Here is a 21,340-nt window from a genome sequence, read left to right on the forward strand (position 1 = left end):
GAGGCATTTGGGAATTGTTAGTATTCTTCCCCCAACCTTCCAGCTCTCAGCCAAAACAAAGTGAGAGATAGAGAGAAAGCCAGTATTCAAAATAAACACAGAAGAGAATTATAAAGCCTTAGCAATATTAGAGTCCAATCTCTACTGAACTAAGACAAACCTGTACGTTAGGCCAGGCCAGCACCTTCAGGACCAGAGATCAGAGTGGGTTTCAAACTTGTGTTGTGTTGGTCTTGGGTTTATCTGTTTGGAATGAAATTCTAGGCAGACGTCTAGCAGAGAAGAGTCACCTGAAGCAGGGGGGACATTGGCATGGGGAGGTGCTGGCTACAAATGTACCTGCTTGGCCACCCTCATGTCTCCACCCTCCTTCCCCAGACAGTAGCCCTGGGGTGCTGTTGGGGGAAGGGACGGCTCTACACACACACTTTGAAAACGCTGACTCTGGTCCTCATTTTACAGATGAAGAAACTAAAGCTCAGACTGGCCCTCACAGCTGAGAGAAACAGGCCTGAGGTCACAGAGTCATCAGTGGCAGAACTGGAACAAGAGCTCAGTTATCCTGATTCCCTGGCAACTGGTGCTCCTGTTTATCCCCAGTAACCCCTTTGCCATCTGTCAGCAGACCCTATCTGAGGCTAGAAGGATCATGGCTAAATCCTGCTTTCATCCCTCTCTTCCCTTCAAGGATAGTCTTCCTACACACTTGTATCACTTTCACTATTCTAGTTTAAATTTGAGAGTAAAATGATAAGGCATCAGCTCCTCTTTATCTTTGTTGTGTTTTAACAAAGCCAATCTCTTTCTGTCCCCCAGGAAAAAAACAGCTACGCCACTGAAGACGGTGAGTTAATTCTGCTTTTAAATGTGCTTCATGTTTCCCGCAATGTTTATTCTTGCCCACTTATTTAAAGTTGACGATGCTTCCCGCTAAGGTGAACATAGCAATCATGTTGCTGCCCGGACAGTCCAAGAGAAACTTGGAGTCCTCACTTGGGTAGGGAAGATGCTGCATGGGAGGGTCACATCCTCCCTGAACCCCGTGTCTTCACTGAATGTGAACGGCCCATCAGTGGTCAGGCTCCCTGCATCCCAAGACCTTTGTCTTCCCCTGTGTCTGCTTCCCACCCGCTGGCCTGGGAACTAATGACTGACAACTGCATATCAGGCACAAAGGCCTGAGTACACTCAACTTCTGTGCAGAACGTGGGGAACCTGGGCCAGCCCATTATTCGAGGAAGCCCACCTTGACCTGGTATCTACACTGTAGCCTGACGTTTACAGTCCCTTACAAACACCAAGACAGTGGGGCCCTGAGACCAAAGCCAGATGCCAGATTTCCACTGCATAAGCGCTACTGCCCAGCAGCTGCTGGGGGTCATGGTATCCACCAACCCTGTTGACAGAGTGGGGACACCAGGATGACACTGCTCCTTCCCTGACACACTTCAAGTCCATTGTCACTTAATGCAAAAGTGGGCCGGGGGACTGTGTGTTTCTACTTGTTGGTCTTGTGACTGAAAGAAAAGCTATGCATCAAAGAAATGTTCTCCCCCGGTATTTATTTTAATAATATTGCCTTGACTTTTATTTCCACATACCATTGTATTGAAGATCCTTGCCTTTCTTTTTTTTTTAAATAGACTCCAGTTGTCTCTCAACAGAATGCCTCAAGTGTTTGTGAAGGTAAGGCCTGTATTACTTTGACAGATGCGCATGTCCTCTGAAAGTTATTTTGATTAAGGATTTGTGTACAAATGTATTTCTAAATTTCTTTAATTATTCATAAGGCAACTGTAAACATAAAACTCAATCTTCTAAACAGAACAGTCTTGACTTTGCCATGAGTAGTGAGTAGCAAAGCTGATCAGGACCTGAGCTTGCCAGGCTGCACCTTTGGGGCAGGCCACAATCTACATGCCCAAAACCTGCCTGTTTGTAGACAGATACGACTTGCCAGAAACAGTGCCACAGCGTTACATAGGTGTGAAGACTTATTTAGAGCCAGTCACGTATCTTAGAATTAATGGCTAAGTTAAGGTAATGAATTTTTAAAAACCTGTTTGTTCAAACAAGTTCTTGTGCTAAGTTTTCAAAATAATGTTTCCTGAGTTCAAACATCTATCTTAGTACATCTTCAAATGCTTCCCTTCCTTTGTTTTATCATAACCTAAAACCCTTATGTATACTTTTTATTAGTACTTTCCCATTTAAAAAAAAATATTTGTATTTGAAAAATACTGGGGAAAAAAAAAAACAGAAAGAGGAAGAATCATCCATCATCTCAACACTTAAAACACTATATAGAAATTAAAATCCTGCACCCGTCTAATTCCAATCTTGAAGGTACCCAATGTTAAAAGCTCACCATTTCCTGAGTTAATGTGGGCACACCTGGTCTCACAATGGACGGTAGACATTTTCTGAATGTGCATTACAACTCCCTGTCTGCTTTGACTGCTCTGTTGAGTTTTTTACATCATTTCCCACATCTTTCTCCCAGGCTGTTCCTGAGGTACCGCTCCCTTCCTGTGTCTTGCTTTCTTCTGCCTTTCCTGATGCTTTTACCTTGCTGCCCTTCCATTCCTTACAGTCTTCCATGCCTGTTGAGCAGGGAGCTTGGAGTGATAATGGAGTGTTAGGGTGAGCCTCTGTAGGAAGTAAGTACAACCCTGTGCAAATTTCATGGCTTCAGAAGCTTCTGAAAACCATCAGAGAACAGGCTCTTGGCATGTCCCATGCGGCTCGGGTGTCCTCATTCCCAAAGGGCTCCAGTGCAGGAGCGTGGTCTCTCATTTCAAGAGTAGAGGCAATGGCCATCCAAACCCAAAGTGGGTGAGTGGCCTCTTCTGACCTAGGAAGGAAGTCTCCTGGAGGACGGGGGCAAAAGCAGGGGTGGTCAAAGCTCATCAGGCTGTGGGGAAGCAAAGTGTTCACTGTTTCTCCTGAAATTACCATGTTGTAAAGTCAAGAACAAAACATCTCACGTGGCAGCTCGAAGTAACTTGCCACAAACTTGAAACACAATCTTCAGAGATTCAAACTTCTGAATTTCTCTGCACCTCAAGAAACCCTGAAGTCTATCATCATTTATTTGAATCTTTGAGTTCTTACTGCTTTTATTTTGGGTTCCTGTAATGGGAGATCAGTAGTTCTCAAACTTTCTTCCATGCAGGAGACAGACCTTTGGACATACCCAGATTTTAACACACCCTAGACAAAATTCGAGGGAGAATAAAGCATTACAATAATTTATAATCACTTTTATTAGTGGTTCAGCAATAAATGTTCTTCAACATAAACTTCTTAGATTTCAGGTTATGCACATTTCCCTGTGAACTAATTATAACTCCACCCCTTCCTCTCTCACTCAGAAAAAGATAGTGAAATGCAAGTGAGATTTAACATTATTATAGGGATAACCTTGAATTTGCTCAATTAATTTTTCAAAAAAGTAGATCATTCGCAAACGCTGATATTTTACCTCTTATCAGTAAGAAATTACTTATACCACATCTTATGACTAATGAAGACACACCAGGGTCTTGTAACACCTATGTGGAGGCCACATAGAAATCAGGGGTGGCTAAAGCTTGCCCATCTTCTGGCTTTTACTTGTAATCACACACCTAAAGGTCCAGATTCCACAGGTTCAGTCCCCATGTATTTGTACATTGCCAAGAGGTGAATGCAGAGGTGGTAGGGTGTGCTTGTAACACTGCTGAGTAGGAGTCCTGGTCTTAATAGCTCAGGCACACCACCACACTGACAGGTGCACAAAGGGATGACATCCTGGTGAAAGACATGCTCATGGGAAGACATGTGACCAAATCTGGTTCCTCTCAGTTGATGTTTCTGGGTTTGGGCATGGGGACAGACATTTCACCCTAATCCTACTATGATAATTTTCTTAATGCAGAAAAACCTATACCTGCTGAACGCCACCGAGGGTCTAGTCACAGACAAGAAAATATGCAGTCACAAGTTTTTCCTCCTCCTGCCCAGAAGTAAGAATTCTTTCCTTTAAAAATAAGTTTCCTTGGAACTTCCCTGGCAGTCCAGTGGTTAGGACCCCACGCTTCCATTACAGGGGCCACGGGTTCAATCCCTGGTTGGGGAACTAAGATCCCACATGCCGCGCGGTGCGGCCAAAAAATTAAAGTTTCCTTAACACCTGCATTGTTATACTGCACAGAAACACTGGCTTGTTGTGATTGGTAAAGATTTAATATTTCATTGCTTTGCAATTAAATTTTAAAAGGTGTTAAGTAGGTAACAACTTTAAAAAAAACCGCTTAGAATTACAGAGACTGAACTAATATTTGGGTTAATTATTGGACTTAACTAAAAAATAACACTAGTCAAGTCTCCTCTTTTTATAAAATTAAAGGGAACAATTTTACTTATCTTGAAGGTTTTGGTGCCTCTCCTATCTTTAGATATGTTTTATTGGCCATTCCTGTTGATCCTTTGTGATGCACCTGTTCTGAGTATCTTCAGTGCAAGCAAAAAGTCAAACTTATTCATCTTGTGCTTTGCCCTTTAATTAATCTGAAATTCTTCCTTTCAGACCAATTCATCAAAAACCCATACCTCTGCCAAGTAAGTACAATGAAGGCACGAAGAACAATATCAGGTATCGGCTAAGGCTGGCTCTTCACGTCTGAGCCACCTGGGGGTCCAGTGCAACACTGCCTCTTCCAGCTGGAGTATCTTAGTATCCTCTCTAGCTTGTTTCCTCATCTGTAAAACGGGGCCAAGAATATTTATTTCATGGAACTGTTCTGAAAAGTAAATAGATTTGAGATCATTTTTACTTTTTTCTTTTTTAGTTTTGATTGAATATTTTACTGGTCATACTGGTCATCTTTTATTTATTTAATTTTTTTTCACAACAACAATACAACTATTTTCAAAATAAGATGATTAAGTAAAACAACATATTGTGCTTGGTACATAGAAGGTCTTCAATAAATGATAGCTATTTAAATTGAATCTAAAATACATTTTAATGTTCGTAAAATATATCTACAGAGGGTGCCCTGAAAAGAAGATCTGGCAAATATCTGGATAATTTTCCCTAGGCTAATAATACAATACCCTAAAAATATATGAAGTCAGACTCACAGAACACAACTGCCCAAACCTTGATTTATTTTCTACTCAATGTAGGAAAAAAATGAAAACACAAAATAAAACCCTACTGTACATGGATAATTTGGAAAATATTCCAAAATAATCAATTCAATAAATTTAAATAAAGAGAATAATTATTATATACAAAAAGTATGTGTGTTTATATAAACATAAATCTGTTTCTTAGGCTTTAATTGGATTTTTGATTCATCTTAAATAAAAGAAACTTAAAATAAACTTTTCTAAAATTCTGAACACAAAGTGAAATGGTATAGCTATAGAAATTTTGTTTTTTTTTACTACGTAAAGCTTTATTATACCCTTTATTGTTTTTCAACCCAAGTCATTCTTTCCATTGACAAATACTTATTGACTGTCTGCTATGTGCCAGGCACTATTTTAGACACAGAGGATACAGCAGTGAATAAAACAGAGTCCCTTCCTTTATGGAGCTTCTTTTCTGCTAGAGGAGAAATAAACAACTAGATAAGCCATAATATCAGGCAAATGTTAAACTGATATAAAGAAAAATAAAGCATGGTGGCAGGGGGTGGGCACAGAGAGGAATGGAGACAGTGAGGGCTGCTGTGGTCAGGGAAGACCTCACCTGTAAAATGGGGTCTGATAGCTCCTCCCATAAAGGGCGGACGTGAAGGCAAAATGAGCTAAGATGTGGGAAACAGGACAGGGCTGGCACATATTCAGGGATCAAAAAATGTCAGCCTTGAACTCCCCCAACTGCCCAAACTGCGGAAACCACCCACCTCCTTGTACTATGTACTTTAGGAGAGCGTGACCACCCACCCTCTTTGCTGCACCCACCCGGGAATACTGTCCCCACCTGTCAGAACACAGCCTTCCTTCATACTCAGCCCTGTTGGGCCTGCCAAGCCCTCATTGCTCCCTCCTGTTAACAATGGTGGCTGTCACCTTTGAACGTCCAGGGCACTTTTATCTGAAGCACTTGGTTCATCTAAGCCTGTTTCTCTTGCAGACTTCCCCTCCTAAGAAAGGACAACTCTAGTTGCTCTGGTCAAAAACCTTAGAGTCACCCATGACTCCTCACTTGCTTGCTTTCTTTTTTTTTTTTATAAATGTATTTATTTATTTTTGGCTGCATTGGGTCTTCGTTGCTGTGCGTGGGCTTTCTCTAGTTGCGGCGAGCGGGGGCTACTCTTCATTGCGGTGCAGGGGCTTCTCAGTGCGGTGGCTTCTCTTGTTGCAGAGCATAGGCTCTAGGCGCGCAGGCTTCAGTAGTTGTGGCAAGCGGGCTCAGTAGTTGTGGCTCACGGGCTTAGTTGCTCTGCGGCATGTGGGATCTTCCCGGACCAGGGCTTGAACCCGTGTCCCCTGCATTGGCAGGCAGATTCTTAACCATTGCGCCACCGGGGAAGTCCCCTCACTTGCTTTCTTCACACACCTTCCAGCTGTTCCTTCAAAATACATTTGCAATCCAGTCACTCTCACTAATTCTGCTGATGCCATCTGTTCCAAGCCACCATCACCTCCTGCCTGGGCTTGCAAGACTCAACTGGCCTCCTTTCTCTGCTCTTGCCCCCTTCTATCTATTTCCAGCCCTGGAGTCAGAGTGACCTTGTTAAAAGACAGGCAAATCACACTATTCTGTTCAAAACCCTACAAAAGCTTCCCACACCATGCTTGTTAAAGCTCAAGTCATGCTAAGTGTCCACTGGGTCCCACAAACCTGGTCCCTTCACCACCTCCTGTATGACTTCATCCCTTATTCTTCACCCCTTTTCTCACTGCAGTCCAGGCACAGTGGCCCCCTCTCTATTCCTCAAACATGCCAGGCCCTTGCATTCACTGTTCCCTACACCTGCAACAATTTTTCCTCAGATATCCACATGCCTCCTCCCTCTCCACCTACAGATCTTACCCAAGTGTCACCTCACTGAGGCTCTCCCTGACCAGCCTATTTAAACATACTACTTATCCGAAGCTATCCCCCACCCACTTCCCTGCCTATTTTTCTTCATAGCACTTATGACTTTGTAATATTGTATATATTTACTTATGTCTTTATTGTCTATCTCACTCCATTAAAATTTAAGCACCAAGAGGGAGGGGCATTTTGCTGTTTTGTTGACTGCTGTATATTCCTAAAGCTTTGATCCATGGCAGGTACACAATAAAGAATGAATGAGTGAGTGGATGAATGAATGAATGAATACAGCTAAGTATTTTCTCCATTTCATGTGTCTCCATGTCTCCACATTTAGATGGTAAACTCCTTGAGGGAGTTTATGCCTTAGGGCAGAAATTCTCAATCATTTTGACCTCAGGACCATTATAACACTCTTAAAATCATTGCAGACCCAAAGAACTATGGTTTATGTGTTTCTTTCTAATGATACTTAGTGTATTAGTTAGAAGACATTTAAAACATTTATGAATCCATTTTTAAAATATTAAACTCATTACATGTTAACAACATATTTTTATGAAAAAAATATATTTTCCAAACAAAAAAAATTTAGGGGGAAGAGTGGCATTGTTTTACATTTTTAAAATCTCTTTAATGCCTGGAATAACAGAGGCAGCTGAATTCTCATATCTGCGTCTACATTCAATCTGTTACAGTATGTTTTACTGGTCAAAGTATATGAGGAAAATTGGGCTTCACAGAGATATGTATTTGGAAAAAACCTCGCAGACGCCCTGAAAGAATCTTGGGGATTCCCAGGGTCCTCAGACCTCACTTCGAGAAGCACAACTCTTAAGGATTTTTTGGTGTGTGTGATTTTTCAGTATGTGTGTTCCTTGCAGCTCCCAGCACAGTGCTGAGGTATAGGCAGAGTAACTGCTCAAGATATAATGGGATCCATTGATTTTTCAAATCCCTTTCAGGATTTCCAGAAGGGGGAAGCCCAACTGTGGATGGCCCATTACCCAGCTTTTCATCTAATTCCAATTTGTCAGAACAGGTATGAAATGAACTCGTTATCAGTAAACTGCAGGAAAGGGCATGACTTCTTATAAGAGAGACTTTGGAGTGAAGCTTGGGAACAGATTCTATTTTAAGTGAGCCTGTGAGTTGTCATTTGCTGATGGGTACAGAATACAGTTTTTTCCCAACTGTTAAGACTTTGCTCCATTTATTCTAATTTGTATTCTGGATGCCATAAATAACAATTGGTGTTTCTTCAAAACTAGCAAAGAAGTGTGTTGTTTTTATTGTTCTTCCTCTCACATAGATTCTATTTAAACTATGTAATTTTTTCAGAATAGATCTGTGGAGGCATATGATATTAAAACACATAAAATAGCATAGTTTAAAAAAAGACAGAGAAAGGAGACGGTGTGCCCTTGGGCAAGTCTCTAAGCTTTCTCAAATGTAAAATAGGGATGATAGCATGTATTTGTCTTGCCTTCAAAGTTGTTACAAGAATCAAATAAGATATTTGTAAAAACACTTCGGAAATTATAAAATGCTCCACAAAGCAACAATAAGATCATAATAGAAAGGGAGATGACAATTTATTTAGGAGAAAGGATTAAATGGTTCAGGAATCTAGCAGGATTAGGTCTTAAATTCAAATACTAAGTCTACCCCCTACAGCCAAATTGGGGAAAAGTCAATTATATAATCCTTGTGGTTGATCAAAAGAAGCATAAAACTCATTTTCAGATTACTGGCCCAAATGTAGTTAGGCCTTTCTGGTAATGCAAAATGGGACTTTGTTTCTAGTGCACAGAAGGTTCAGTGTCATTGAAGGGCCATCTCTTGCTTAATAATGCCCTCTCACTCACAGGAAGCTGACGTTCACTGTAAACCATGGTACGCTGGTGCTTGCGATCGAAAGTCGGCCGAAGAGGCATTATACAGATCAAACAAGGTCTGACCATTTTAAAATCTCATGTTGTGCCCTCAGCCTATATCGGCACAGTTGTCATCCCGATAATATGCTAATTAAGTAATTGCAACAATTATGGGTGCAGGAATCTTTTTTCTTTACTTAAGAGGAACTGCCATCCCCTCCTCTCTTTGAAGCACCTCCCTCTTTCTTTGTTCCTCCATCTTATTGCTGCTTGTCCTTTCATCTATATGTGCATGCATAGGCTCCGCTGCTCTCCAAATAGCGGAAGAGAAGAAAGCTCTGGAGGGGATCTCTGTAAGGCTTGGTGCTACGTGAGATCCATCCAGCAGTGAGATGTAACAGACTATTTTGGATCAATGCTTGGGATAAAAGATTGGGATCAAGATGGCAAAAAGTACTGGGAAGTAAATTTTTGGAGAGTCCAAGCCCAGTCATATAGGAACACTAGAACAGTCAGGACAATCCAAGATTAAAGTGCCACTTTTCTTTTTCTTTCTCTTTTCTCCGCCCACTTGCACCTTGCCTTGTCAGAATATACTGGTTTATTTTTGGCTGCATTGGGTCTTTGTTTGCTGTGTGCGGGCTTTCTCTAGTTGTGGCTAGCAGGGGCTACTCTTCGTGTGGTGCACGGGCTTCTCATTGCGGTGGCTTCTCTTGTTGCAGAGCACAGGCCCTAGAGTGCAAGGGCTTCTGTAATTGTGGCACGTGGGCTCAGTAGTTGTGGCTCATGGGCTCTAGAGCACAGGTTCAGTAGCTGTGGTGCACAGGCTTAGTTGCTCTGTGGCATGTGGGATCTTCTCGGACCAGGGATAGAGTCCCTTGTCCCCTGCATTGGCAGGCAGATTCTTAACCACTGCGCCACTAGGGAAGTCCAGAATATACTGTTTTCTGCCACCGTTGTTTAGTCCTAGCTCTACAATGAAATATATTAAATGCTTTCCATCAGTCCTGTTGCTTCCTCAGTTATCTCTTTTTGTTTGGTGAAGCTCACCTGTAGTAGATTCTCAGGAAGGACTGTGCTTACATTATTCCCTGAGTTCTTGCACATTCGCAACTGTTTTTCATAGCCTGATACCCGGAGGAAATCTTGGCTGGATGTAAAATCCTCGGCTTGAGTTTTTAAAAGTGTTGCTCCACTGGATTGCCTTGATGCTTCTGAGAACTCTGATGCTAATGTCACTTTCTTGCCCTTGTATGTAATTTGATATTTTAATCTGATGGCTCTGCAGATTTTTTTCTTTTTAAAGTCTAATAGTTTTACCAGATTATGTCTCTGAGTAGATTTCCAGGTCAATGTTTTCAGGTAGATGGAAACCCTTTCAATATGTAGACTTAAGTTTTCTCTTATTTCCAAAACATTTTCTTAAATTACAGACTTAAAGAGTAGTTCTGTTTCATTATTTTGTTTTTTTTCAAGGACTCACATTACATGTATTTTAGACCTTTCTTTGGGGGGGGTCTTCCTTTCAATCCAACCACTCTGACATTATTGTACTTTTTTTTTTTTTAACCTCTCTCTCTCTCTCTTTTTTTTCTTTCTTTCTTGGTTGTTTCCATGCCTTCCTTCAGTCATTTATTAAATCTTCATTTAAGGCTATTGTCCCTTGGGCATCTTGTAATTTCTTCTTCATTTCTGATACAGGTTTGTCTTTCTTTTCAACTTCTTTCCCAGGGTTTATTTGTTTTTGTTTTTAAAATTTATTTATTTATTTATTTATTTTTGGCTGCATTGGGTCTTCGTTGCTGCACGTGGGCTTTCTCTAGTTGCAGCGAGTGGGGGCTACTCTTTGTTGTGGTGCGCGGGCTTCTCATTGCAGTGGCTTCTCTTGTTGTGGAGCACAGGCCCTAGGTGCGTGGGCTTCAGTAGTTGTGGGCTCAGTAGTTGTGGCTTGCGGGCTCTAGAGCACAGGCTCAGTAGTTGTGGCACATGGGCTTAGTTGCTCCGTGGCATGTGGGATCTTCCCAGACCAGGGCTTGAACCCATGTCCCCTGCATTGGCAGGCAGATTCTTAACCACTGCGCCACCAGGTAAGCGCTCTTTCCCAGGTTTGATAAACTCTTATTGCATTCCTTCTTCCTGTTTTTGTCTACTTTTGTTCATAATTTTTGAATTTATGATTGTAGAATATTTTACAAGATATTTAATTAAATTTGGAATGTTGTGTTACAATTTTTTTTCTGCTTCAACATAAATTTTTGGAGAGAGAATTTTTATCAGCTGAAATGCTTTGATTCCCAATATCTGCTTTCTTCTTATAGCACTTTTGAATGGAATTTGTTTGATATATTTTTTTATTCATAGGCAACTTGTGAACATGGTTCCTAGTTCAAGAGTGCCCTTTAGGTTTGATCTTAATGTGTCCCTTCACACATTTCCAAAGCCTATAAACATAAGATCTTATTTAGTGCCTCAAAAAGCTAGCATTTACCTCTTTCAGAATTTTCTATAAGTATATATTTTACTGAAGTATTTTCTTGCAAAATAATAAAACAAGCTCTAATTGGTAATAAAAATCATATACCTAAATAATTAACTTTTGAATATAATATAGGTATTTTTCATAAACTGATTTTTAACCTATGGAAACACAAGTAACACTAATCATAATTATTCTTTCTTTTAATAAACAGGATGGATCATTTCTTATTCGGAAAAGCTCTGGCCATGATTCCAAACAGCCATATACACTAGTTGTATTTTTTAATAAGCGAGTATATAATATCCCTGTGCGATTTATTGAAGCAACAAAACAGTATGCTTTGGGCAGAAAGAAAACTGGTGAAGAGGTCAGTAATTTCTCTTCTAATCCAACTCTATAACTATGTTTTGAGCACAATGCCATCATACTGTATTAGGTGCCAGAGATGAGGAGAAAGGATACAAGAGTACCTGGTCTAAGGCTTGCACATTGTCATAGAGTATGAGATAAAATACTATGTTTGGGCAGTATATCCTATGAGAGAACAGAAAGGAGGAAAGACTGGTATGATGTAAAAGCTATATCTTTTATCCTGTTGCTTACTGAAGTCAGTCTGACTCGGCATTTTGTTTGCTTTGTTTTTTAGATTCCACATATAAGTGAAATCATATGGTATTTGTCTTTCTCTGTCTGACTTAATTCACTTAGTGTAATACCCTCTAGGTCCACCCATATTGTCACAAATGGCACAATTTCATTCTTTTTTATGGCTGAGTAATATTCCATTGTATATATATATCACATCATCTTTACCTATTCATCTTTTGATGGACACTTACTTTGCTTCCATATCTTGGCTACTGTAAATAATGCTTGTATGAACATCAGGGTGTATGTATCTTTTTGAATTAGTGTTTTCATTTTCTTTGGATATGTATCCAGGAGAGGAATTGGTGGATCATATGGCAGTTCTATTTTTAATTTTTTGAGGAATCTCCATACTGTTTTCCATAGTTGTCATACCAATGTACATTCCCACCAACAGTGCACACGGGTTCCCTTTTCTTCACATCCTCACAAGCATGTTGTTTCTTGTCTTTTTGATAATAGCCATTCTCACAGGTGTGATGTGATATCTGATTTTCATTTTCCTGATGATTAGTGATGTTGAGCATCATTTCATGTGCCTGTTGGCCATCTGCATGTCTTCTTCAGAAAAATGTCTACTCAGGTCCTGTGCCCATTTTTTAATTAGATTGCTTATTTGTTTGTTTGATACTGAGTTACATGAGTTCTTTATATATTTTGGATATTATCCCCTTATCAGACATATTATTTGCAAATATCTTCTCTCATTCAGTAGGTTGCCTTTTTCTTTTGTTGATGGTTTCCTTTGTTATGCAAAAGCTTTTTAGTTTGGTGTAGTCCCATTTGTTTATTTTTGCTTTTGTCACCCTTGCTTGAGGAGACATGTCCAAAAAAATATTGCTAAGACCAATGTCAAAGAGCATACTGCTTATGTTTTCTTCTGGGATTTTTATGGTTTCAGGTCTTACATTTAAATCTTTAATTCATTTTGAGTCTATTTTTTTGTATATAGTATAATAAAATGGTCTAAAATTTTCTGTTCATCAAAGGTCACAATCAACAGAGTAAAAAGGCAACCTATGAAATGGGAGAAAATATTTGCAAATTATGTGCCTGATAAGAGGTTAATATCCAGAATATATAAAGAACTCTTATAACTTTGTAGTATAGTTTAATGTAGTCCTATTTGTCTATTTTTTGTTTTGTTGCCTGTGCTTTTGGTGTAACATCCAAGAAATCATTGTCAAATGCAGTCTCATGAAGCCTTCTCCCTATGTTTTCTTCGAGGAGTTTTATAGTTTGGAGTTTTATTTTGCTTTTAATAAAGTCTCAGATAGTTAGAAAATGCAAAACTCTGAAAACACGAAACACTGATCAAGACCAAACGGGTTTTAAAATATAGATTGCATTATCATTTCACACCAGTTAAACTTTAAGAGAACTGTCTGCTTCTCCTTACTCACAAAAAACCTTCATTCTCACTGAAACCTTTATATGACAAATTTTTTAAACTATATGCTCCTCAACAGTAATCAGTGGTAGGATATGGTGGTGATCCTAGTAGGACAGAGTGACTTTGGATGGATGGTTACATTCTAAAGCCTCCCCAGGGACTTCCCTGGTGGTGCAGTGGTTAAGAATCCGCCTGCCAATGCAGGGGACATGGGTTTGAGCCCTGGTCTGGGAAGATCCCACATGCCTCAGAGCAGCTAAGCCTGTGCACCACAACTACTGAGCCTGTGCTCTAGAGCCCACGAGCCACAACTACTAAAGCCCATGCACCTAGAGGCCGTGCTCCGCAACGAGAAGCCACCTCAATGAGAAGCCAGTGCACTGCAATGAAGAGTAGCCCCCGCTCGCTGCAACTAGAGAAAGCCCATGCGCAGCAACGAAAGACCCAATGCAGCCAAATAAATAAATAAATAATAAAAAATTTAAAAAAAAAGCCTCCCCAGGGGTCCAGTACTTCTATAAGAGGCTTAAGGGTGGGTGAGGGAGCTGTCCTTTTTAGTGGTACTGAAATTCACTCAGATAAATTTTGAGCTCTCAGAGGGGCTCTGGTCTTCCTTGTCCTGCTAGGAAACTCTGATAAACAGTGGTTCTTCTTGGCTTAAAGAATCTTCATCCCTACCTCAGAATGAATAGAACAGAGCTTCACCCCACTCCCCAATTATCCAGCCTATGGATACCAAAATAAATACATATTATTATAATATCATCTGGAAGTACTGACAGAGTCCTTTAAAACACTTACTTAAATTATCTATAATAAAAAGATAATTTCTCCCATATACTGAACATCTGAATTGAAAAATGAAAACTTTGGTTACATGATGTCAACCATGTGGAGATGTTGAAAAGTCTGTTTGTCTGTATTTGTGTTTGGGTATTCATGGGTAGAAAAAGGAACTAGTTGATTAACTGTTTAACTTTTTTTGCAAATGTTTTGATATTATGTGGATACATATTGAGTATTTTATCGCTCTGAGATCTGTTTGCTTTATTTTATTGACCATGGGATTTTGAGTTATCAAACAATTGTTTTTCTGTCCATGTATGAATATCTCAAATACACTGAATTAGTGTAGACCAAAAAAAAAGTGTTAAGGGGAAACTGCAACTAAGTTATGCTCAATCCTTCATTCAGTCAAATCACAAATATGCCTCAAGTCCAGTCCCACTTCAAACATTTCAACTCAGCTCAACCCCCTACTTCAAACATTTTAATCCCCAAACTCTGCAACAAAGCAATCCTCAGAAATATTCAGAAGAGTATAAGGACAGAATGAGATGCTTATTTGTGTAAGCAAAGCAACTCTCTCCTATATTTACTGGGTTCAGAACACACTTTTTCACTTGGAATTCACTTCAAAGAGGTTGTACTATTTCATTTCCTGGGGTGTTAGTCCATAAATTTAAATTCCAACTGCATTCAGTTTAACAATATGCTGTGCCAAACAAACAGAATGAATGTCTTTATGAGTATCATAAAAAAAATTCATTGGCAAGTACAGGAGGGCTGAATGATTGAAGAGAAAGTAAGAAATAAGGACTAAAGGTACTTGAAAGTCTCTGTCTCTCTTCCTTGACCTAATATTCAGAAGCCAGTTATCTAAAAGACAACTGGTGTTTCATTTGAAAAATGACTAGTATTCTGAATACTTTACTTATTTAATATATAATATTTGGAAGCTATCCAAATAATTAATAAAGGCTTTTAAACATTTTTTATTCCAGATCTTTATCTTTATGTGAAAAACTAAGAGAAAATGAAGTCAATTGGTTATAATTGTTAAATTATATGGCAGTGTTGCAAAACAATTACCACTTTAAAAAAATGACTATAAATGCATTTATCTGATGATCGTGAGCTTGTAGCACTTTTGTATAATCAATGCATTTCATTTCTTGGTCTGTGTTATACTTATTTTATCTTTCATTTAAAACATTGATCATTTTTCAGAAAAAAATTGTGATAGCCTTAAACTAAAGCCAATAGAAAATAGGAATTAATATACGGAAAAATACGTACGTATAGTAAGAGCCTAGCGTGAAATGTCATTATTAACTAGGCACTAATTTAGCTCTAAACTTACTGGGAGCTAAAGCAAAAATGTGTATATGAGGATTTATAAAGGTTTCCTTATTTATTCAAAAAAAAAGAACACAAAAACAAACATGAATTAACCTGGGAAATAACTCTCTTCACATTAAATTCTAACGTTAATTTACTACATCAGTCCTTGTATCTAAGACATGCAACATAACAGATAATCTATGTTTTATAAAAATGTAGAGAAATTCAATGTATGACAGTTTTACACTTGGCACTAAATAAAAAACAAAATATTAAAATATTACATCATAACTCAATAAAGTAATTTTCTCTAAGAAGTTATACTAATTGAGGATGTCAATTGTGTTTTCAGTCTTATTGAATGGCCAGCGTCTGCCACCTCAAAGGTTACAGACATTGTTAAATTGGACTTTTTTGGGTAGAATGTCATCTGGGACCTACTAACTCTGACTAACTTGAAAGAGTTGGAGAAGATGGGAGGAGTGGAGCTCATTGTTAATATAAATGCCAATTTATAATTCATCTGTTTTCTTGTTCTAGTACTTTGGAAGTGTTGCTGAAATCATCAAGAATCATCAACACAGTCCCCTGGTTCTTATTGACAGTCAGAATAACACAAAAGATTCGACAAGACTGAAATATGCAGTTAATGTTTCATAAATTAAAAAAAAATTTTTAAAGGAAGTCAACATCATTGCTTCAGACATTTTACCTACTTCTACTTTTGAGGAAAAAGTCCAAAAACTTCATATTTTGGATTATGAATCGTCCAGTAATAAAATAGAAGATGAGGAAGCTGTTGAGGTGGTCATCGATTTCCTTATAAGAAGCTCACATGGACATGTTCTGTTGCCTGACTTGATGAACTGTTAATATCTGGTGAGGCTGAGAATATGCTACTAATATTCTCCAAATAAATGTCTTTATTTAAAAAAACAGGTGTAAAGTATTTTCAGTCATGTAAGAAAATAACACTCTACTTCCAAAATAAGAAAATTATACTCTTGGATAAAACAAAGCTGCTGAAAATTTAGACCACCACAATGGTCCTAGTGCCCCAGTGTAACTAGGACGTCTACTGTCAGTGCTTGACAATTGCCTTGGTTAAAATTTTAATGTGTAGAAAATTAAATATAGATAATATATGATATTTATAAATACAGATAAGGGGGATGTAATGGTTCCTTTTTGTGAGCTCCCAACCATGGGAGATGTATACAGATATGAACTTTCTTATCCATGATTATATTGTTAGCTTTGCTTATTAAATATAATTATACCCTCTTTGATCTGCATGTCTATTAAATGGACCCTAAATTTGATATGAGGTTCAGAGTGGGATGAGAGCAAAACTAGATTAAAAGCCTAGGGAAACAGCCCACAGAACAGGGGCAGAAAAGCAGACATTGATGAACACTCAGGAATAAAAGAGATACCATTGTGAGCAGCCATATCCAAGGTCTTAGGTTGTCCCAGCAATGTATTACACTTTGTCATATCAAAGCTTTTTATTCTACTGTGTACTTTAGACAGCACTGAAATGATAAAGCAGCTAATTAAGATAAATCTAATAATTAAATGAGGAATGCACTTGATCGCTGAGTAAGACAGCAATCTGAAAGGATTTTGAAATTCTAGAAGGTTATGAACTCACAAACTCACTTATAAAAATAACTGTATTCTTAAATGTCATAATACCCCCCTTTCACTTTTATATATTTATTTGTTTACTCACCATTTCCAGTGCTCTTAATTCCTTTGTATAGATCTAATATCCACCTGGTATCATTTTCCTTCCACATGAAGAATTTCTCTTAACATTTAAGATAGAGCAATTTTACTGGTGATGACATATCTTAGACTTCTCTTTTGTGAAATTTTCTTTGTTTTATCTTCATTTTTGAAGGGTAATTTTGCTAGAGAAAGAGTTTTAGGATGACTTCAGTACCTTAAAGATATCATTCCACTCTTCTGGCTTGCAGCGTTTCTGATGACAAGTCTGCAGTAATTCTTATCTTTGATTCTCAGTACATAATGTGTGCTTTTTTCCTCCGGCTGCAATAAAATTTTTCTCTTTATCACCTGTGATGATGAAAATGTGATTATAATGTGTCTTGGTATGGTTTTCTTTGTGCTTTTCCTGCTTGAGCTTCATGTTGCTTCTTGGATCTTTGTATTTATAGTTTTCATCAAATTTAGGAAAAAAGTTTCAATTATTATTTTTTCTTCAAATATATTTTCTGTTATCCTTCTTCTCCTCCCCTTCAGGGACTCCAGTTACATGAATGTCACACTGCTTGATATTGCCCCATCGTGTGACAACAATGGAGGTGCACTGTTTGGATCTCCCATCAGGAAAAAATCTGGCATGCCTTGGGTTTTGAGCCAAGCCTATGCTCTTCCTAAGCAGCCCTCAGTCTGGCCAATTCTGCCCAACATGGAATTCCTCTAACTAATGGATAGTCTTTAACCTAAAGTATCCATTGAGTTGGCTGACTTTGTCAGTGATGCATGGAAGTCTGAGGCTTTCTACACCCAATCCTGCTTCCACTCACCAACCTCTTCTTTCACCAGTATCAGATCTGCATTATGGTATGAAAGCTTTTCTTACTCAATCTTGCTCCATCCCCCAGGCATTACTGTCCAATAAACCTCTTGTACTCCAAATTCCATCTCAGCATCTTCTCCCCAGAAGACCCAAATGACAGATTTAGTACCAGGAGTAGTTTCAAGAAAGTAGGCATTAAGATGGCATCTTTGAACCAGATTACTCACCACCCAGTTGACAATAAGGACTCCATCCTTGGGGTATTTGAGGCATGAACCATCCCTGGTACAAAGTGGTGACCCAATTGCTAATCTCCTGCAGTGGGAGAGAAGAAAAAGCTGAAGACCAAACTCAGGATTTAATACAGTTGCTGAATTGCAAAAATAATTTTTTTTTTTTTTTTGGTTACGCTGCGTGGCTTGTGGGATCTTAGTTCCCTGACCAGGGGTCAAACCCGGGCCCACAGCAGTGAAAGCACTGAGTCCTAACCACTGGACCTCCAGGGAATTCCCTGCAAAGATAATTTAATGCTAAACCAAGACAGGTCTGTCATACCAAGGTCAGAGTCCTAGTTCAAAAAACCTGAGACCCTGACAGATGGGATGAGAACATCTGGTGATGAATGGTGGTAAAACCATCGTTAATGGGGAATGCCACCAATTATTTGGCTTCCCAGACTCCTCTGAACCCTCAGAGTCTGCAGAGTTAACCCCTCTCATTAAGAAATAGCATTCTGGGCTTCCCTGGTGGCGCAGTGGTTGAGAATCTGCCTGCAAATGCAGGGGACACAGGTTCGAGCCCTGGTCTGGGAGGATCCCACATGCCGCGGAGCAACTGGGCGCGTGAGCCACAACTACTGAGCCTGCGCGTCTGGAGCCTGTGCTCCGCAACAAGAGAGGCCGCGATAGTGAGAGGCCCGCGCATCGCAATGAAGAGTGGCCCCCGCTCGCCGCAAGTAGAGAAAGCTCTCGCACAGAAACGAAGACCCAACACAGCTAAAAATAAATAAGTAAATAAATAAATTAAAAAAAAAAAAAAGAAAAAAGAAATAGCATTCTGCCTGCGTGGGAAGACACTGCAGAGGCCTCTCCCCTGCAAGGCAACAGAAATACCCCTCAGGATATGCCCCTACCTTCTGTCCTGGCTGCTAGGCCAATAACCAAAGTTAAGTTGCAGCTTAAATCAGCTATAAATGTGCTAGGCCTGCTGAGGGAGGAAAAGAATACATCCTGAAAGAGACTGAAGAATTAGGCACCATGTACTGGCAGGAGCTGAGGGAGTACCATGGAACTGGATTTTGAGAATACTTGAGCAAAGAAGCCAGAATATAAGATTGGATAAGGAATAATTTATTAACTTAAGGGCGCTTCTCAGGATACATAATTTAATACTCTGGCAATGACCCTAGGAGATGATGCAAACTCATTGGGTGGCTCCTGGAAGACTAGAAAAAGTGATGACCTTCACTGATTGAGGGTGAAATGCCTGAATTGCTATGGCAGATAGTGGAGGAGAGAATTAAAACGCTCAGGGAAGTGAGCGTGCTGGAGTGGATATATTATGTGAGGGCAGAAGACCCACCAGCAAATTATGTCCCAAAGGACAAGTGTGATCACCAAGGCCATTAGAAATGCACTGGTAAGAAGGGAGCAAATATCACTAAGAAGTTCACTGGTAGCCCTGTTCTGCTGGCCAGGGCTAATGGTAGCTAGGGCTAATAGTCTAAACCCTGGGACACTGATAGCAGCACTTACATATCAGAAGCCAGGGGAGTCTCAATTATCATAACAAGATTAGGATACCAATCAAGGGGGCTCACAGAGTTGTGGATAAGGCTAACAGAAAATGGCATCAATTGAGGCAGAGTATGGGCCAATAAGGGTGTTGCTTTATATATATACATATATATCCCTTCCTGCTTCCAGTGTGTTTTTTCCCTATTACTGGATTAGGGAAGCCCAGTGACAATCACTCTCCTCTGAGTTTCTCAGCCACCTAGCAGGTCACTTTTTGCAGACCAGTTCTGGGCTGTGGCGTCTTCCACTGAGCTTTTCTGCAGGACCCCCAGGCCAGGTTCTGCTAACTGGCTTTATCCCACCAGTTCTCACCAATGAATTTCTCTCAGCCACCCAGTAGGCTCTAGCTTGGCCACACCCTCTATGAGATTGTCTGCCACTCGGTGGGGAAACTTCCTGTGGGCCAGCTCAAGGCTGCCAGCACCTTCCAGTGAGTTTCTTTAACTCTTAGCAGGAGTAGACCAGCTCTAGCTGACCAGCACCCTCCAATGAGTTTCACAGCCACTGAATTGACTATTCCCACAAACTGGCTCAGTCAGGTCTGCACCTTCCAGAAAATTTCTTCACTATCAGCAGCCTGAATGTCCCTGTGGCAGCTACAACCTCTTCAACAAGGCCTGAATCTCAGACTAGGGGTTGGTGAGCCCTATTCTAAGTGCTTAATTTCTTCCTTGCTTATTCTCACTTGTCATTTCTGCATTCCTTAATATCCAATTTTCCCCTTCTAATAGTTAACCAGCTTTTACTAGTTGATAATTTTAATGGTATTACTGAGATATAATTAACATACTATAAAATTCACCCACTTAAAACTATACAGTTCAGTGGGTTTGACTATATTCAGAGTTGGGCAACCATTACCACAATCTGCTTATAATCTTCTCACATCAAAAAGAAACTCCATAGCTATAAGCAGACACTCTCCACTCTCCCCCAGCTCCCATCCTAGTCAACCACTGATCTAGTTTGTCTCTATAGACTTGCATATTTGACATTTCATATGAATGGGATCATACAATATGTGGTCCTTTGTGACTGCCTTCTTTCACTTAGCCTACTGTTTTCAATGTTCATCTATGTTATAGTATCAGTACTCCATTTCTTTTCATTGCTGAATAATATATTATATAGATATACCATATTTTGTTTATTCATTCATCAGTTGATGGACATTTGAGTTGTTTCCACTTTTTGGCTATTATGGATAATACTACTATAAACAATTTTGTACAAGTTTTCGAGTGGATGTATGTTCTTCATTTCTTTTGGGTATATATCTAAAAGTGGAATTTCTGTGTCATATGGCAAATATACTTAACAGTTTGAGGAACACCCAACTGTTTTCCAAAGTGACTACACCATTTTACATCCTGACTAACAATGTATGAGTTTCTGTTTCTCTACATACTCATCAACCGTTGTTATTGTCTTTTTCA

The 21,340-nt window shown here is 39.4% G+C and overlaps 2 protein-coding genes across 4 annotated transcripts in view; one reads left to right on the top strand and one right to left on the bottom strand.

Moving 5' to 3' along the window:
- Positions 1-17,278, top strand: part of BLNK (B cell linker) — an 82,320-nt gene extending 65,042 nt beyond the window's left edge. The window contains exons 11-18 of one of the 2 annotated variants that reach the window (XM_059901083.1): positions 817-844; positions 1,644-1,686; positions 3,920-4,007; positions 4,571-4,602; positions 8,005-8,081; positions 8,910-8,993; positions 11,607-11,762; positions 16,101-17,278. In XM_059901083.1, coding sequence (XP_059757066.1) covers positions 817-844; positions 1,644-1,686; positions 3,920-4,007; positions 4,571-4,602; positions 8,005-8,081; positions 8,910-8,993; positions 11,607-11,762; positions 16,101-16,220 — 628 coding nt within the window. In that variant the 3' untranslated portion in view covers positions 16,221-17,278. The remainder of the gene's footprint in view (positions 1-816; positions 845-1,643; positions 1,687-3,919; positions 4,008-4,570; positions 4,603-8,004; positions 8,082-8,909; positions 8,994-11,606; positions 11,763-16,100) is intronic. The other variant, XM_059901084.1, reaches the window with a different exon arrangement.
- ZNF518A (zinc finger protein 518A) overlaps positions 3,268-21,340 on the bottom strand; it is a 51,551-nt gene continuing 33,478 nt past the window's right edge. The window contains exons 6-7 of one of the 2 annotated variants that reach the window (XR_009498104.1): positions 18,336-18,423; positions 3,268-4,743 (exon numbers count right to left, since the gene is read on the bottom strand). The gene's annotated coding sequence lies outside the window, so the exon portion shown is untranslated. Of the gene's footprint in view, positions 4,744-17,560; positions 17,643-18,335; positions 18,424-21,340 lie in introns of those variants that run through there. The other variant, XR_009498105.1, reaches the window with a different exon arrangement.

Source organism: Balaenoptera ricei, chromosome 16, assembly GCF_028023285.1.
Source record: "Balaenoptera ricei isolate mBalRic1 chromosome 16, mBalRic1.hap2, whole genome shotgun sequence".
In the NCBI taxonomy this organism is placed as follows: Eukaryota; Metazoa; Chordata; class Mammalia; order Artiodactyla; family Balaenopteridae; genus Balaenoptera; species Balaenoptera ricei.